The sequence below is a fragment of the Neodiprion pinetum genome, chromosome 3 (assembly GCF_021155775.2).
Source record: "Neodiprion pinetum isolate iyNeoPine1 chromosome 3, iyNeoPine1.2, whole genome shotgun sequence".
In the NCBI taxonomy this organism is placed as follows: domain Eukaryota; kingdom Metazoa; phylum Arthropoda; class Insecta; order Hymenoptera; family Diprionidae; genus Neodiprion; species Neodiprion pinetum.
The window spans coordinates 11249121-11268870 of NC_060234.1; the positions used below are offsets into that span (position 1 = coordinate 11249121).

Genomic DNA, 19750 nt, shown 5'->3' on the forward strand with positions numbered 1-19750 from the left:
TTGTCTTGAATATTTCTTTTCTCAATAATAAGAATATCTCTCGCTGCTCTGCTTATTATCACTCTTCGTATCGCACATACCGCAAACTAGAGACTGCGTATTCCTTATAATTTCTACCACAATGATTCTCTACCTGATTACTTGATTAGGTATATTGGCAGATCTCTTTCCGCTGTAGTTTAAACGATAATTTTCCTGGCCTTTTTCCTCGAATTTCTCATAATCCGTACAGTTCTTACACTTGTTATATTTCTGATAATTCTAGTAATGTGATACCTTTTACAATTTCTATACTTCGTACATTTCTTATGATTCTCGCCGTTCGTATAATTTTACATCACTTTGGTGCTTTTCACTTGTCGTCTCGCTTCTCATATTTTACGGCTTGCATTACTAATGCTTAATTCAAGAATCTGAGATTGTGGATTGCATGCTACTCTATTCTGATTGATTGTTGTGAAACCTTATTGATTGGTACCTCGGTTAATAGTATCGCGAACATAAGCGTGCCTCTCGCTTATCATATTTACGCCCTATTTATTTGTCATTTCTCGCGCTCAACTTTGCTTTCGCTGTACTTTAAATGGCTTAGAACATTCAATTGTATCTGAGTTTCTTGGATTGTTCGCTCGTTATGAAGGGGGGGGAGGGGGGGATTTCAGCGCAAAAAAGACGCTTTTTTTGTGATTTTTTTTAAATCTATGGATTAAGCAAACTTAATCAAACCTTTTATACATTTTTAAGCATACTTTTAATAGTATTCTGTAATTTTTTCATGCGAAAATATTGAAAAACAAGCCGGTGACAGAGCTTGCCCCAGAACGTCTCAGAAAAAAACAATTTGTCGTGTTGACTATATCTCAGTCGAATATTATCTGATATCAAAAACCATTAAAATTTCGTCAAAGTATCATCAAATCCTGCCTCCAACGTTCTTTGATTATTTTTTTTTCATTTAAAAATTTTTGGTGGCCATCTAAAGTGTAAACTGCTATTTTCCACGAAAAATTCCGCCATTTTGCGGGTGGGAAACCCCCTTAATGTAAAAACAAATTTTTAACTCGATGTTGGGGGGAGGTATTTTATATGTAGAAAATGTGTAGCAAGTTTGAAATGAATCTGTCAAGTAGTTTTCGTATGGCAGTGAACACGGACTTTGAAAAAGTAGTTTTGAGAAGAAATCATAAGCGCACGATCGAACGTACAACGACAAACTGACGCTCGTCTCTCGTTTCAAAATATTGTACAGTGTACAGTATGCATTGTAACGCTAAATTCTGTTACCCTCGGATGAGGACCAGTGTTGGGCAAAATTGTAATAAAAAATCAACAATTACAAATCACTAAGGATAATTTTTAATGACATCGAATTACATTAAAATTATTTCCAGTAATAATAATTGAATCGGAGTTCAGTGAAATTACTTTTGATAATTGTAATTGACTCAGAGTCCATCGAAATTATATCCAGTAATTGTAATTGAATTGGATTTCATTAAAATTACATTCGAGTAATTTGAATTTAATCAAAGTTTATCAAAATTACTTTCAGTGATTGGAATTTAATCAGAAATCATTTCAATTATCCTCAGTGATGGTAATTAAATCAGACATTATTAAAATTCTTTGAGTAATTGTAAACCACACGATGTGGTCCAATTGAATTTTTTTTTTTTTGCTTGAGAGAATTCCAGCATCGAAATCAATATCTCGTTTTTTTTCGTAAAATCGAAGCCTCGAGGATTGAGTTGAGGGAGGGAAATAAAATGAGTCACGTTTAATATAATAATAGATATGTATTATATTAATACTTGAAACACACAAAAAACATATGGTTATATGTAGTAAGATAATCGTCTGGTTATTATAGTTTTCTCAATACAGCTAAAATATTTGTTTGTTTGCTACCGACAGTACTCGTCGTTCGAAATTAATATCAGAGAGTCGGTTGTATTTAGGGAGATCCATAATGGTCGCAAAACTAAATAAACGTTCGACTGGAGCAGAAGATGGCAGCGGAGTGTTGTACCGAATGAACAGTTTCTTTACCAGCGGATAGCTATCCAATAATACCAAATCTGTAGAACGCTCCTTAGCAAACTGAATAATTTGGACCTCTGGATCTTCGTTACGAAATACCACGCTGGATCTCCCGAACGTAACACTCGTTGGCCCGAAATCGAAACAGTCGGAATGTTCCTCAACTTCCGGATGAGGCGAAATAACGTCAGCTTCAAGCTCATGTTGAGCCGCGTTAATCACGACAGTACGGATCTTTTCTTGAATATTGTTTGGAAAAAAACCTAACCAATGAGCCTTGAACCGTGGGTGACTTATAGAAGCTATAGCAGCGTACTCGCCTTCTTTTTCGATTCGAAAGAAGTTCGAAAATCTAATCTCCAAACCGACGATTAGAGCTTGTATGACAGGCAAGTACGAGTGCATTTGGGGTTTTTCCGTTAGGATCTTCAATTTCCTCGTCGTTGTAATCAGAGTTGGCAAAACATATCCGTAGTAGCCAAATTCTTCGCCCTGCAATTTGTCTATAGCTTCTGCTATTGGACGAAGACATTCTACATAGTTTTCTATGTATTTGAAATCGCTGTCTCTCAATGGATAGCGTATACCTATCATCGCGCTGGCATCTGGAAGTTTATCTTTGAGCGCGATTAATTGTAAAAAAGAATCGTACAAAGAATTCCATCATACCACAACAGGCCTCAGTAATGCAACTTCCAGTGCTTCTTTCAGAATCTCGTAGTTTTTTGGGAACGCGTGATTCGCCATAGCTCTGTGCATCTATCCATCACTTCACTGTGAGATGCAGATAACTGTTCGCTACATTTGATGCCTTTCAGTGCATCTTGCGTTGCTATCAAATTGAGCGTGTGACTCGCGCAGCGAAAATGCTTAGGCAACTCGAAATTCTGGGAATCGTCATCAGGCATATTTTCGTATGCTGCTGTATCTTCCGCAATCGTTGTGTACTCCAAATCAGATGCCGAATTTTCATCTTCAATCGTACTGCCACCCGCATTTCCAGATGTGAGACCCGCTATATTGAGCGGTTGTTAACATTCGATTTCGTTTGTGATAAACTTATGGTATACAATTTTTGAAAATAGTTTTAGGTGTAAATATTTTTTACCGAAAAAAAATCGTCGGGCATATTCACGCCGAACACCCTGAAAGCTTTAATGAAGTTTGATCCATTATCCGTCACCACCGCCACTACCTTTTCCGGATTCAATTTGAAAGTCGAATGAATTTCTGTCAACAAAGCAGCTATGCGATCGTAGGAATGTGTGCCCGAAAAACGTCGACAGGCTATTGCAGCTGACTTTCTCTGTAAATTTCCTTGATCAATCTGTAATTCAAAATCATATCGTTTAAATATTGCACCTTTGCCTGAAATACTTGGGATTATTTATTTATTTCTGTTTTTTTTTTCATTGTGATGAGTACAAATGATTTCGTTTAAACCTCATTCATGAACACAATTTGTTTTTTTTTCAATGCGTTTCAGGATTAGATCTCTCTGGAGCGCGAAAAATCGGTGCATTCTTTGGGAATCGTCATGATTTCTCCTGATTTCTCATTCTTCGTCATGATTTTTTACGCTTGAGAAAAGTAAATCTCTAAGTAAATCTTATCTTACGTACCCAGTGTACTGTAACACCCATGAACCGCCGACAATTATTACTCCACACATCTGCAGTTGTGCAGACCACGGTTGCTCTCTCGTCGATATGTTTTTTAATTTGTGTCATTCGATTATCAAAATTTTCCACGATTTTTCTACTGAGAAAACGTCTTGAAAGATGCTTCAAAGGTTCACCATTTTTTTTTAATAGCTAAATCTGAGATAATAAAAAAAGTGCTGCATGTCTAACTTATTCCAAAAATTATGGAAAAAATATTGTGTTACACTTCAATGGTTTATTTGTTACATTACTATCAAATATTTTTCGAAATGATGCCATGTCTACTGTTCTCAACGGCGCCATACTTTCGAGAATATAGTTCGTTACATTTTCTTCGAACCTTGTCTGTGAAAATTTACAAGCTGAACGCTTGCTTGGCTCTTCTTCAGCAAGCTTCGCCCGCTTTTCGCTACAGTACGTTTTATATCCCGCGTACTTGTCATGAGCTCGCTGCAACAAAAATAATGAAAAATATTTGAATAATAACGAAATTTATAAAATTAGAAATATCTATTGAGATTATTATGTTATTAAAGTAATTAAACTCGTCAATTCGTTTATTACTATTTCATCCATTACTGTACGATATTACAATTAATAAATCAAAATAATGAAAAAACCAATAGTGAAGACCCTTATATATTCTACGAGATTTTTTTCAATTCTCTTCGATGTATTTTATGATTCACGAAATATTGATACTATTTTAACTACTTTCAAATGAGTTGTATAATTCGACAAGACCTTCAGCGTGCCCCGTATTTTCTTATCATTTTTACACAACTGACATTTGGCTATAATGGTACCGTCTATTCTTGATTCTTCCGGTATTACAACGAAAAACTTTCCATCCAATTGAGGATGTCGCTGGCATTGACGTTTTAACTCAATCGCTTGTGTGTCATCGTTTTGGTCATTATCTTCATCCTCATGTTCAATGGAACGATCGATACGATCATTACTGTGATCTTGGTTAGTAATTCTTCCTTGCGAAGATGATACTTCATTTTCTTCCGAATCTTCACAGTCCATAACGTCTGAGAAAGTAATGGAATAATTGAGAATATTGACAAAATAACATTTATACTATCTATGAAATCTCTAACTCAACCAGCATCGAAGTACGGGGAATAAAATATGTCGCTTGTTAGCATACGTATGATAAATATGAAACTTGGTAAAATATAATTGCAAACAAACAATGAAAAATATTATAATAGAGAAAGAACATACCTGCAGAAGTACACGTTACAATAACGTCTATTCATCTATACACCATAAAAAATATGGAGAAACGAATCGAGATGGCGTTGAAATTTCCCTCACTGGTGGTCAAACAGAGGTATTCGTATTAACACAGAAAAACGAAACAATGTATTCACTATCGATCACCGGATGTAACTTTATCGGAATGTTGTTTCGTGAGCTGTATCGGGGATAACAATACACCAATATATTTCGATCGCTATGAACTTGGGAAGAGAAGTACATTTGCCGCGAGCAAGACTGCCGCGGTAAGCTCTGTCAATGTTCGTCGTCAATATTCGCGACCAGTTGAGAAGGTTACCGTGGGGATAGGTAAAGAGTGATGAGACGCGCGACAAAGGAGGGCAAGCGTCTCAAGCATCACCGGACTTTGTTTCACCTCAGTTTTTGACGTGAACAAAGCATGTTAATGTTTATTTTGTATGATATTGAGACAAAGCGGTTCCGATGAGTGTTTTCGAAAAATAATGTGATGTTGTAGAAACTACACACTTTCAGTCCTCCACACTTTCAGTCCTCCACACTTTCAGTCCTACAACTCCTACACACTTTCAGAACTTTATATTGTTGTGGCTCAATATTCGTAATTGTACCTATTGAAAACGATGTCTTATGAAATCTAATTTCTATATTTATTTAAAGATTGTACTCAAAAAAAAATAAATTATGCTCAAAAAATATTTTCAAATATTCAAATATTGACATTATAAAACTTTTGAAGAATTGTTTTTTTTTGGAGCACAGATATTTTGGTTCATTTTCTACAGTTGATATCGCTCTTGTCTTTATGACAACAAGTGCTCAAAAAAATTGGAATTGAAGTTCAATATTTTATTGGTGTCCTCGAAAGTTGTATTTTTGAAAAATGCATAATTTTTTTTTCTCTAACGTTATTCCTGTGAAATAATGACAAATAGACAAATAAATTTACTCCGTTTTTGGAGTATTCAAATGGTGTAATCGGAACGAGTCTTTTACAGTCAATATGTGAATGGGCTATGGTTACCAAAGTTTTTTGGGTAGCTGATCAAGGATTTCACATTACTTTGAAAAATGAATTTGTTTAAATAATTTGCTTGACCAGTCAATGTGAATATGTAAGCTCCATGAAGTTCCCGATGTTTTCGGAATTTGAAATTATGTTGAGAATTCGACATTACGTTTCCAAAGGTAATTTGTTTAAATAAATTATGAAAAACAATTGAAATTTGAAAAAAAAACATAATCATTTCCATTAATTGTAATGGATAACAGAAAAATGACAATTGTTCCAAGTAATTGTAATTAGTAGCAAAAAAATTACAATTTTTTCAAGTAATTTTAATTGACAACAAAAAAATTACAATTTTTTCAAGTAATTTTAATTGACAACAAAAAAATTACAATTATTTCGAGTAATTGTAGTTGATAATCATAAAATTACAATTGTTTATACTAACTGTAATTGATAAATCAAAATTAATAATTATTTCCCGCAATTGTAATTAGTTACTAAATATTATAGTTATTCACAGTAATTGTAATTTACGGGTAATGAAATGACGAAAGTAATTTCTGCTGCCCAATTCTGATGAGGACTTACCTTTGGCGCGATTCTCTACTTATTCAAAATATCAAACTATAACAAAATCAATTATGTTGGGCGCCAGACGAGTTAGCGTCGATTTTCAAACAATAATACAAATCAATAAAAATAACACAAAACCGTACAAAGAATAAATAGAGAACCCGTTGTATGGCTGGCTAGGCTCAGGTACGTACACGTACATCCCGGTAGAGTGGCGGTATTCAAGGCAGCTAACAGTAATTACAGAATTAAAGAGAATAACAAAATAAAGAATAAACTCAAGTCAAAAGGAAAATGAACAAGTCAATCAATCATATATTGTCGAGAAGTTTACATGGTTGAGACAGGCAAATAAAATAGTATCGACAGCGGTAATTAATAAAATAAGCGATCGTCATTCACAATAATTTCGGTAGAACAGCAGTAAACGGTAGCTTTAAAACGAGAGACGATAGTTAACAGAGAAAAATAAACGTAGGTCGGGAGATGCGATGTAATGCAAAAAATTACTTAAAGCTACACGTCACTGGGCGACGTGATCTTACCCAAGATGCAAATGACGCTACGAAAATTATTATTCTGTGAATTAGAAACGAGAGAACGTCACTGCAATCGGTAGGAAACAACGTAACGATAGTTCGGTAGATAATACGACGAATTTACCATAAAGTATAACCAGTACGAGAGATTGACATTCATTAACAATTTACAAAGTCGGCAAACGATCGACTAGATAGCTTTCGGTAGAATTATCCACTAACGATAGAATCAATGAATTATAATTATTACGGACCTGAGGAATTGAACAATGAATTCCTAAACATAACTTTTGAGAGAATACAAAATACAAAATTATGAGAGAGTGAGAATTTCGAAGAGTTTACAAAATAAAGGAATACACTAAATACACCGCAGTACAAAAAAATTATTCGCAGAACTTAATTTAACAAGATACAGAGAAAAGAATAACAGGCAAAAATAATATAAAATTGCCAATAGCAATAAAGAAAAAGTGCGGTAATATTTAGGGGCTGATTCTACGCTCGGTTGTACTACAAGGAACTCGATATATGATACAATATGCACAAAAATAAATAAAAATATAATAAGCAACAACAGAAATAAAATATAAAGCACACTACTATTACAAAAGAGTATGAAATGAAATGTAAAAGCCAATAGGGCTCAAAATACGATAGGAAGTACAGAAGCAGGCTAATAGTAATTCACAAATAATCAGGAAAATCATAAATACAAAGAAATGATTATTCGGCAGTTACGAGGTCGCTCAGACAATGAAATAATAAATGACTGAAATCATGCAGTCACACGGCGGCTTACTGCAACTCTGAGCCGTGGACCATGATTCACACAAAACTGGCATCACACGATGCAACCAAGATACAATAAATATAATATTAATGACCGAAATCCTGCAGCCACACGGCGGCTTACTGCAACTTGAGGCCGTGGACCATGATTCAGACAAAGTCGATGAATACCATCAGAAAGAATAGAAATTATGAGCAACTTCGTAACGATACAATACAGAGGCAGAAGCCTTACCTCGGTTGAGGACTTCAGGCACACAAACTGACTGTACTTTTAATTATACTGAATATTAGTAAAACTGAGAAGGAAGGGAAAAAGAATAAAACGAGTTTATAGGGTGAATTTTACGGTAGAATAAACGATAGAACGGTAGCGGGACGATCAACGGTAGAAAACGATAGCGGTAGAAGGAAAGGTATCGGTAGCTTAGATCGGGGGGATGAAGAAATACAATGCTGTCACCCAGCAGGTCAAGCGTAGAATAGAAGGAGGTCGGAGTCCGGATCGCCGATCTCGCGGTTGTCGCGAGGTGATTCTTCTTTCCTTTGATTGGTTGGGTTGACCCCCACCGCAAGTAGGCCATCCCCCTGTGGCGAATATTGGTTACGGCGTGGTCATACGTTTTCCAAAATTACCGCTAGATGATGCGTAATGTGCTGCTCATGATTTCGTCATTGACACCAACTCGTACGATTTTGTAGCTGCTTCGGTTTACGGTCCAGGTTGCCTATCATCGGGGACTTCTTTGACAGAGGCATACACAGGGTGCCTCTCGGCCAAAGTTACCGAGTGGAGAGTGACGCCTCATTGTTCACCTCCACCGGCTTTTGCACAGACGGTAGCTAGCTGCCTGTACTCGAGGTCGTGCAGTCAGACGGTTGGCCAAACCGTGGACCACGATCCACACAATTAGTCCTTGCCGATGGGAAGGCAGCGTCGATCCTCGGAACGATGGCTTTATCAACCTGGACGTAGTGATTTGGGTTCGGTCCGGCACCAGGCCGGTAAGTCGGAAGATGGCAGGCTACGGTCTGCCCTTCACGCTATCCTTACGGCATCCGATAGAGCGGGCGGCTGGTTCCTCTTCGAGAAACGGTGCCCTCGGCGGCCGGGAGAATTTTTATTTCCCTGTTCACCGGCAGTCGAGGCGATACGGAAAGTTCGGCTGGATGCTTCCCCAGGTGTATATGAAGGTGCACCAAGGTAGCCAGTATAGTCTGATTAGACCGTCGGTAGGCGAAGTCGTCGAGAGCTGGAAACGGTAGCTATTGGTCCCTCGTTGGTCGGGATCGTTGTCGTCCAAGTTCCTTATAAGCTTGCGCCGAAGCGCGGAATAAAGAATCAAGAAAAAAGAATTAGTTAAAAGTGGTTATTGCCTATTTTGTATCGAGTTCGGTTGGAGTACCCTGCTGAGGACGCGTAAACTAAAAATAATAATGGTTGTGTGCTCTTGTAACGGGCGACTCTGAAACGCCACGTTACAACTCCCTCCCCCAAGGGGGAGACCGGGCAGGTCTTCTACCTAGGTAATGTCACGAAGGCTCTTGTCAGAATTATGGAGGCTGACCCGTAAACTGACGAATAAGTGGTTTTGTTGTCCATTGACAACACTAGCCAAAAAAAATTAACGGAAATTACGTGAGAGACGGTAGAAACGGAAAACGCGTAAGCTTCGGTAGTTTCTGACGTATGATAGTGTGCGCTAGTTAATAAAATATGAGAAGTATGGTAAAAGATCACACAAAAGGCGAGTCAGGTAATTTAGGCTTGCACATCCGAGCGTTGATTGTTAGTTTTTGTTTTTGGTTCAGGAGTTTTTACCCTTACCTCAGTCAGTGACGGTTTCTGCGAAAAATCAGTTGATATAGAGGGTTGTTTAGAGTGATTACGAGACAGATAACGTTGACGGAATAAGTCGGAATCGGAGTTTTTTCACGGTAGCTTAGATAGGTAGGAAGGACGTTAAGTTTCCACGAAAGCTCGAAACGGTAGAACTGAAGTAAAGTTTTGACGATAGCTTGAAACGGTAGAAATGAAGTTACGTATTTGAGTATAAATCAGACAGTAGTGTGACGGGTTTTGAGTCCGCACTAAATATGTGGAAGGGAGGAACAATTAGAGACGTGGCGAGAGAGTCAAGACTGAGTGGATAGGTGAAACTGTGTGTGTATTTTGGTGAGCATAGATATGTATTGAGATCGGTCGGGAGTCGACTTAAAACTATAAAAAAAGATATATAAAGTGGTTGTAGACGTTGGATGTGGCTGATCACGCCTCAGCCCTTAGCGTTACTTAATTCTAGCTTAAAGGTGCGCGCGGGGGGGGGGGGGGGGGCGGTGTAGGGCGACGGGGAGTGTGAGTGCGGAAGGGTCAGTATTGCGGGGAGCGGAATGGGGGGATGCAGATCGGCTGTAGCTCGCAGGCTAACCTGGTGTCGACGGTCGGTGAGGGTATCGTCGTCGGTCGGTGAGGGTATCGTCGTCGTGTCGGTGTGGCTGTGTGGGGGGACGTCCCGCTTCTCGCTTCGTTCACCTTCTCTCTCTCTCTCTCTCGTTCTCTTTCTCTCTCGTTCTCTCTCTGTCTCGGGTGCTCGTGCAGTGTGACTCGGTTACGTGGTTCCTCTCTGCGAGACTCAGTCGTACTGACTGGCGCTCGGCTCAGCCGAGCGTCGGTGGTCTTCGGGTAGCTTCGGGTGTTCCCCGACAGGCCTGGACGCACCCGTTCGGCTCTTCCCCGCGGGTTTGGGGTTTGTTGTGACTTGCACTCTAGGTGCAACGTCACAACTCCCCCCTCCCCACGCGGGGCGAGGCCTATAGGGTTAGCCGGCTTCGTGACGTTTTTGTCTATTTGTGACGGGTTTTGTGGTCATTTCGTCTGTGGTTGTTTTTTTTTTTTGTGTTTTTCGTCGTTGTGTTTTTCCTTTGGGGTTGGTTTTCTCCTTTTTGCGTATCCTCCTTTTGGTATTTTCCGTCGTTTCTGTGTGCTGTCGTATCCTTTTGCCGTTGTCCGGGTTGCTGTTTGCTCCGATCTGTCGGGGTTAAAGGATTTGAGTCGGGTTGTATTTGCGGGGGTGTGTGTTGTGTGTTGGGGTTGTTGGTTGTCTTAAATATACTTATTCTATGTTTTGTACTTGCTTTCAGTGGTTGTGTTGGTTTTATTTGTACCCTACTCTATCCTACTTAGCCTATTTTTGTGTGTTTTAATCTACCCTATTCTACGTGGTCTCCTGTATGTATTTATCAAAATTATGATTTTTCTCTTATACTAACTTATACTATTTTTATACTATTTTGTAGGAACTTTGGTGTTCTTTTTGTACTTTGTGTTTTTCTTAATCTATTTTCTTATGTGTTCTACTTGTACTTAAATTTTTGTTTTTGGTTCGTTTTCTCCCGTTGGTGTGGGTCTTGATGAGTTTCTGCGTTGTTCCTTGTTCCTTGTGGCTCGTGGTTGCTTCTCCGTGGTTCTGCGTTGGTGTTTTTGGGTTGTGCTCTGTCTCTCTGGCCTCCGTCTGTCGTTGTTCGTCCGTCGGTTTGGTGTTGTCAGTTTACTTAGTGTTTTCTGTTTTGTTCCTTTTTCTGTTTGCGTATTGTTTTTCTTTTTTTGTATCGTCTTGCGTCCCGTGTTGTGTGTGTGGTTGGTTGGGGTGTTTGTGTCTGTTCGTCTGTGTCGGTGAGTGAGGTGGCGTCGGTGTTATTGTCTGTGTCTCGTCGACTGTCGTTTGTGTCTCTTGCGTGGTTGTGTGTGTTGTTTCGATATGTATGACTGTGTCTGCGGTGGAGGTGGTGGAGTCTGTGTCGGTGTCGGTGTCGGTGTCTGGTGTGTTTGAGGGGTGTGTTTTGTGTGGTACTGTCTGGTGTGTGATGTGTGGTTGGTGTGTGGAGGTACTGGCTTCTGTCTCGTCTGTGTTCGTACGTTTGTTTGCCCGTCTGATCATGTGTTTGTCTCTGTCTGCTTGTATTTCTTCGTCCAGGGTGCTCAAGGCTTGTAAGTTTGCGATGATGGCAATTATTTCTGGGGTTGGTTCTAAGTGTTTTCTGTCTGTCTGTCTTGTATGCGTTGGTTCTGTGAGTGTGTTCACGTTGTCAAATGCTTCTATGATTCTCTGTTCCGTTGTCTGTGGTCTTCTGAGTCTGGTATGTGTCCATGAAGGGGGTGATGCGGGGAGTAGTGTGTGTCGAGGTTGTGTGTGTCGTGGTGTTGGTGTCGGTGTGGGGTGTGTGGTTGTGTGGGGTGTTTGTTTGTTGGTGAGTGGGTGTGTCATCGTGTGCGTGGTTGTGGTTCGTGTAGTTTGGGTGACTGTTGGTGGGTGTTGTGTGTCTGTGTTTGTTTGTGTGCAGGTCTGTATGCGTTGTGAGTATTTTGTGCCCCGGACCAGCCCGTTGCACTTTGGGCATTGCACTGGTCCGGAGAGTGTGACTGTGTGTGTGATCGTTGGTGTGCGTGTTTGTGGGTGTCTCTGGGTGGTTGTGGGTGCGGTGGTTGTTGTGTGTGTTGCTGTCGTGGCCTTTTTTGTTACCTGTGTGTGTGTAGTGGGTGTCGGGAGTAGGGTTCGTCGTGTCTCTGTCTGGTAGTGTGTCTGTGGGTCGTCTATAAGTGACCATGTGCTTTCTCCACAATTTATTTGTATCCCAAATCTCATTAAGCCGCTGTTCCCAATGATACAATGCGAGCCTACGTTCGGTATTAATCCGAAATTAATTTTTTTTGTTATATTACCGAGGCGTATTGAGAGTGTTACTGCTCCTTCTATCGTCACCTGTGTTCCATTTCCCATTGTAGCTGTTCTGTCGGGCGTGTCGTCTATTGGTGTGTCTGTGTTGTGTAGCATTTGTATTACTTCTGCGCCTAGGTATGAGTGTGTCGCGCCTGTGTCTATCAACGCGTTAAATTCGTGACCGTGTATTTCGATTCTGATGTGAAATCTACTTTTCGTTCTGTGGTTATCTGTTGTCGGTGCTACTGTCTCGGGTGTGTTTGTGTTGTTTGTGGGGCTGCCCTCCACCCTTGCTGGGTCAACCCTTTCCAACCAGAAAGACGACATGACAGACAGACAACCAAAAATACCGCACCTAATGTCACTACAACTAACGAGACCGACGACAGCAACAACGGACACACAGACAAACAGAGAAAGAACACCACTACTACAAACACCAGGACAGGCCCCACACCCACACAGATACGGACGCGAAGGCACACACCAGACAGAGACCCGACGAACCCTACTCCCGACACCCACTACACACACACAGGTAACAAAAAAGGCCACGACAGCAACACACACAACAACCACCGCACCCACAACCACCCAGAGACACCCACAAACACGCACACCAACGATCACACACACAGTCACACTCTCCGGACCAGTGCAATGCCCAAAGTGCAACGGGCTGGTCCGGGGCACAAAATACTCACAACGCATACAGACCTGCACACAAACAAACACAGACACACAACACCCACCAACAGTCACCCAAACTACACGAACCACAACCACGCACACGATGACACACCCACTCACCAACAAACAAACACCCCACACAACCACACACCCCACACCGACACCAACACCACGACACACACAACCTCGACACACACTACTCCCCGCATCACCCCCTTCATGGACACATACCAGACTCAGAAGACCACAGACAACGGAACAGAGAATCATAGAAGCATTTGACAACGTGAACACACTCACAGAACCAACGCATACAAGACAGACAGACAGAAAACACTTAGAACCAACCCCAGAAATAATTGCCATCATCGCAAACTTACAAGCCTTGAGCACCCTGGACGAAGAAATACAAGCAGACAGAGACAAACACATGATCAGACGGGCAAACAAACGTACGAACACAGACGAGACAGAAGCCAGTACCTCCACACACCAACCACACATCACACACCAGACAGTACCACACAAAACACACCCCTCAAACACACCAGACACCGACACCGACACCGACACAGACTCCACCACCTCCACCGCAGACACAGTCATACATATCGAAACAACACACACAACCACGCAAGAGACACAAACGACAGTCGACGAGACACAGACAATAACACCGACGCCACCTCACTCACCGACACAGACGAACAGACACAAACACCCTAACCAACCACACACACAACACGGGACGCAAGACGATACAAAAAAAGAAAAACAATACGCAAACAGAAAAAGGAACAAAACAGAAAACACTAAGTAAACTGACAACACCAAACCGACGGACGAACAACGACAGACGGAGGCCAGAGAGACAGAGCACAACCCAAAAACACCAACGCAGAACCACGGAGAAGCAACCACGAGCCACAAGGAACAAGGAACAACGCAGAAACTCATCAAGACCCACACCAACGGGAGAAAACGAACCAAAAACAAAAATTTAAGTACAAGTAGAACACATAAGAAAATAGATTAAGAAAAACACAAAGTACAAAAAGAACACCAAAGTTCCTACAAAATAGTATAAAAATAGTATAAGTTAGTATAAGAGAAAAATCATAATTTTGATAAATACATACAGGAGACCACGTAGAATAGGGTAGATTAAAACACACAAAAATAGACTAAGTAGGATAGAGTAGGGTACAAATAAAACCAACACAACCACTGAAAGCAAGTACAAAACATAGAATAAGTATATTTAAGACAACCAACAACCCCAACACACAACACACACCCCCGCAAATACAACCCGACTCAAATCCCTTAACCCCGACAGATCGGAGCAAACAGCAACCCGGACAACGGTAACAGGATACGACAGCACACAGAAACGACGGAAAATACCAAAAGGAGGATACGCAAAAAGGAGAAAACCAACCCCAAAGGAAAAACACAACGACGAAAAACACAAAAAAAAAACAACCACAGACGAAATGACCACAAAACCCGTCACAAATAGACAAAAACGTCACGAAGCCGGCTAACCCTATAGGCCTGGCCCCGCGTGGGGAGGGGGGAGTTGTGACGTTGCACCTAGAGTGCAAGTCACAACAAACCCCAAACCCGCGGGGAAGAGCCGAACGGGTGAGTCCAGGCCTGTCGGGGAACACCCGAAGCTACCCGAAGCCCACCGACGCTCGGCTGAGCCGAGCGCCAGTCAGTACGACTGAGTCTCGCAGAGAGGAACCACGTAACCGAGTCACACTGCACGAGCACCCGAGAGAATGAATGAATGAATAAGTTTTATTATGCCCTGGAGAAAAAACTCCGTGGGCAATGGGTACATGAAAACAGATTAAATATAAAGTAATAAGACTTAACCTTGGCTTAAAACTAAGAAAACTAAGAAAACTAAGAAGAAGCATACAGAGTATAGAGTCAAGACGCGGAAAAACCGCGAGCGAATATAAACACAAATAGAGCATAAATATAGCACAAATAAAGCATACAAATAGTGCAAAGAAAAAGAAATAATACCAAAAAGAGAGAAAAGAAAAGGAGAGTGGCAAGCAAGCCGATTAACTGCATGCAATGAAAGAAACCAAATATATTAAAGAGAGAGAGATGGATAGATAGATATTTTATTATGCCCTAGAATACTTTGGGGCAAGAGAAAAACTACGTATAAAATATTAATAATATACAATAAAATAAAATAAAATAAAATAAAATAAAATATAATATAAAATATAAAATAATAAATTTTAGTTAGAATGAAGTAAAGTGAGTAGATTAAATGAAAAACACTATCAAATAAGCGAAATAAAATGAAACAAAATAAAACAAAATAAACTAGCACTACGCAATACTATAACTTAGGTAGTATAAAGATAGCTTAATTAATCGAGCTAGCTAGGGCAGAAACCTCATTAGATAAAAAGTACTCATATACCTTAGCCTTGAAAACAGCACATGAGGACGAGGAAGTAATGTTAGGAGGAAGAGAATGCCATAGGTAAACAGCAGTGAGATGGAAGGAGTTGCGGTAAATGCAAGTTCTATGTAGCGGAATATGAAAAGTATTAGCCATGCCCAGGCGTGACGAATGACGAGTATAATCATGATGTAAGGGAAATAGTTCACGTAAGTACGACGGGGCATGGTTATGCAGAATATTATAAGTAACTATAGCTACAAAGTACTTCCTCCTGTTTGAGACTGACAACCACTTCAACCGTAATCGATACGGGGTGATATGTACATCACCACGTAGATCAAAAATGAATTGTATCGCACTGTTTACTAATCGCTGAAGTTTTAAGTCAAGCTCGTTTGACAAATCATTATAAACAACACAACAATAGTCGAGTAAAGAAAAAATTAGTGTAGAGACTAATTTTATGCGAAGTTCAGTTGACAGCGAGTTCTTGTGATATTTTAATCTGTGAAGTGTGAAATTCACTTTGCGAGATATTGTTGTTACATGACTAGCCCAAGAAAGATTTGCTTGCAATATAACTCCCAGATTACGAGCCTCTAGTACATAAGGTATAGAGGTCTGATTTATTGCCGTGACCGGCAATAGTTTAAAGTCGATGGACTGAACGTTTGAGAGAGAGAGAGAGAGAGAGAGAGAGAGAGAGAGAGAGAGAGAGAGAGAGAGAGGGAGAGAGGGAGAGAGGGAGAGAGGGAGGGAGGGAGGGAGGGAGGGAGGGAGGGAGGGAGAGGGAGAAAGGGAGGGAGAGAGGGAGAGAGAGAGAGAGAGAGAGAGAGAGAGAGAACATTTATTGACTCTGGAGCAATGCTCCCTAAGGGCCACAGGCAAATTGCGAAGAATACATATATATCATAAAATGAAATAATATAAAATAAAATAAAATGCAATCATATAGATAGATAGTATAAATATAAAAAAAATAAAAATAAAAAAAAAAAAAATTTTATAAAAATATTAAAATAATAAATGTACATAAAAATAAAAAAAAAAACAAAAATTGTAAAATATAAATATATAAAAATATTAAAATATAAAAATATAAAAAAATGAATTAACTTCAAACTAAAATTACAATAAAGATTAAAAGCTTAAAAGATTAAAAATTACATTCCGGTCAATCACCCGGACATCCCAGCCTCGCGCTCCTCCTCGGACAGCAGATATTTAAAAACGAGATGGCGAAAACTTAAAAGTGTTGAAGCACAAGTGATTTCTGGCGGCAAGGAGTTCCAGAATTTGATTCCAGTGACAAGAAAAGATTTCTGGAATGTAACCGTCCGGGCAGAGGGGACATAAAGCGTGTCCGTCCGGGTCAAATCACGGCGTCTCACCAGGTCAGACCTGAGTTGAAGCTGGTCACCGAGGAGTCCCGGCTCACCTAGACACAACGTTCTAAAAAATATACAGCCAATGAGAAGCCTTCGACGGTTAAATGGTCTGAGCCAGCCGAGACTTCGCCGGTAAGCTGAAATGTGCTCGTGACGAGGCACCCTTAGTAGGAATCGAACACAGTTGTTGAGTGACACCTGAAGTTTGAGTTCCAGCCCTTCTGACAGATTGGTGAGCGCAGCCACGCAGTAGTCGAAATGGGGGAGGACCAGGGCAACAACCAGGCGACGCCTTAACTCTAAAGTAAGGTGATTATCGTTCATTCGAACGCGATAGAGGGCACATGCAGCCTTGCTGCACACCTGTGCCACATGCCGAGTCCACGACAGGGTACTGTCAAGCATGACCCCGAGGTAGCGAAACACTGGCACAAAGTTAATAGACTCACCATGCAGTGAAGGTGTCGGTAGTGATGAAAAGTCAAAGTCGTTGATAAACTTAGAGCTACCAAAGGTCATTGCCCTGGTCTTACCCGCGTTCAAGCGCAGATGGTTTTCGAGACACCAAGATACGATAGACTCAACATCCTCATTTAAAAAATGTATACCTTCGGCGAACTGTGCAGGCAGACAACGAAGGTAGATCACCAGGTCGTCAGCATAAAGTAGGTGCGAGCAGTGACGAAGACATGAGGGTAGGTCGTTTAGAAAGAGCGAGAACAGGAGAGGACCCAGAACGCTGCCCTGCGGAACACCTGACCGAATAAAGAGCCAATCAGAGAGGCCATTCTCACCGTCGCGAACCGCTTGGAGGCGGCCGCTTAGATACGAAAAGAACCATGAAATTGAAGTCTCCGAGAATTGCAAGCCTCGAAGCTTTTGGAGCAGTAATGAGTGGTTAACCATGTCAAAGGCCTCGCTAAGGTCGAAAAACACGGCGATAGTGACCATACGGTCGTCTATACCTTGCCGGATGTCATCCACTAGTCGCAGCACAGCGGTCTGAGTCCCCATACCTTTCCGGAAACCCGTCTGACGCGGGTCGAGTAAGTTATTTACCACGAGATACCGCGTTACCTGGTCAAAAACTACACGCTCTAAAACCTTTGAGATAGCGCAAAGTAGTGAAATAGGTTTTAGATCAGTGTATACTTGTGCACTACGCACTTTAGGGAGAGGTGTCACGTACGAGAACTTCCAAAGGGAGGGGTATATACCGTCACGAAGCGAGGTGTTAAAGAGAGACACGATGAAAGGCATAATTAGCTGACTAAACGACTTATAGGCTTGGATAGGCAGATCATCGGGGCCGTGCGCGCGCGTAACAACTCTAGCCATAGCATCACCAACACACTGTTCATTTATAAGACAGAAGGAAAATTGCCCGTTCACCCCAGTGAGACTTCGAGAGACGGCGGCATGTAGAACGCTGGGAAAGAGATCAGGAGGGGAAACTGACGTAAAGTATTCATTCAGTGACGATACGGAAAGGTGAGACGGAAGCACACGGTCTGCAGATTTACGGTTGGTTATCCCTAGCCGATCTATTACCCGCCAGAAAGAACAAGTATTTCCGGAAGCAACGAATTTCGATTGAATGAAGGCCGACCTAGCTGTACATAGTTCTTTTTTAACGTTCCGGCGCAGCGAGACATATCTCTCATGTAGTAGTAGTGAGCGCGATCGCTTAAAAGCCCTAAAACATGCGTCTCTATTACGCATTAAGCATCGTAAGTCCTTAGAGATCCAGGGCGCTGCTGGGCGCTTTGCGACAACTTCTTTTATCGGCACAAAGTGTTCAATAAGGCTATTCATGAGAGAGTTAAATACAGATAATTTGCAGTTAATGTTTGGCTGATGTTCTAGAAGCGTCAAATCTAGTGCAGAGACTATACCAGCAGCGCAATCGAGATCGGCTGCATCCCAGCACCTATAACGAAAAGACCTCGGCACGAGCCGCGGCACCGCATACCTAATGGACACATATATAAGGTCGTGGCCTGAGAGAAATGGCTGCGCGGATTGGCCCCAGGTGGCCAGGGAGCTATGTACACTGACAGCGCAGACGTCCAGCCATGTATGCGATGACTGTGTGTGGTGTGTTGGCGATAAGGGAACGATGCGGAGGCCTTGTGATGAGAAGAAATCATTGAGATGAGTAGAGTCGTAGGATGATGACAGTAAGTCGGTGTTGAAGTCCCCGAAGATACAAACTAATTTGTAGCGGGGAGCGAGTGCTACCAGTTCCGCTTCGAACAGATTAAGGAATCCGACCTTTGGCGGTCTGTAGACTACGGACACCAAGATCTTAGGGCGGCCGACAGCCCACACTTCAGCGATAAGAAATTCAGGGACTCCGTCTCGCGCCATCAAAGCTGAGGAGGCGACAATCTTCGCGCTGAGTTCTTTGCGCAGAAAAAGGCCAACGCCACCACCATGTCGCCCTCTGCGGTCTATCCGGAGGATGGAGTATGAGGCAAGTGCAATCTGGTCATCCTTGATGCGATCATTCAGCCATGTTTCTGTGACGGCGATGAGGTGATACGGATTTAGTCTGAAAAATTCGCGAAATTCGTCGATGTGCGCCGGAAGAGACTGCGCGTTTAGGCAGCAAGCGTTGAGTACCGGATCACAGGTGGTAGAAGG

At 41.4% G+C, this 19750-nt stretch overlaps 1 protein-coding gene and 1 long non-coding RNA gene across 2 annotated transcripts; one reads left to right on the forward strand and one right to left on the reverse strand.

Moving 5' to 3' along the window:
- Positions 1-3156: 3156 nt before the first annotated feature.
- On the reverse strand, positions 3157-3991 carry LOC124214565 (uncharacterized). The gene is made up of 3 exons (XR_011176808.1): positions 3951-3991; positions 3663-3854; positions 3157-3367 (listed from the first exon to the last, which is right to left on the reverse strand). It is a non-coding gene; the product is annotated as an uncharacterized lncRNA (long non-coding RNA).
- Positions 3992-12911: 8920 nt separating this feature from the next.
- LOC138190589 (salivary glue protein Sgs-3-like) lies at positions 12912-14096 on the forward strand. The gene has a single exon (XM_069134336.1). The coding sequence runs from the start codon at positions 12912-12914 to the stop codon at positions 14094-14096; it is 1185 nt and encodes a 394-aa protein (XP_068990437.1).
- Positions 14097-19750: the final 5654 nt, after the last annotated feature.

Coding starts and splice junctions, on each gene's coding strand:
- LOC138190589 (XM_069134336.1), top strand. CDS start 12,912: ATGACAGACAGACAACCAAAAATACCGCACCTAATGTCACTACAACTA.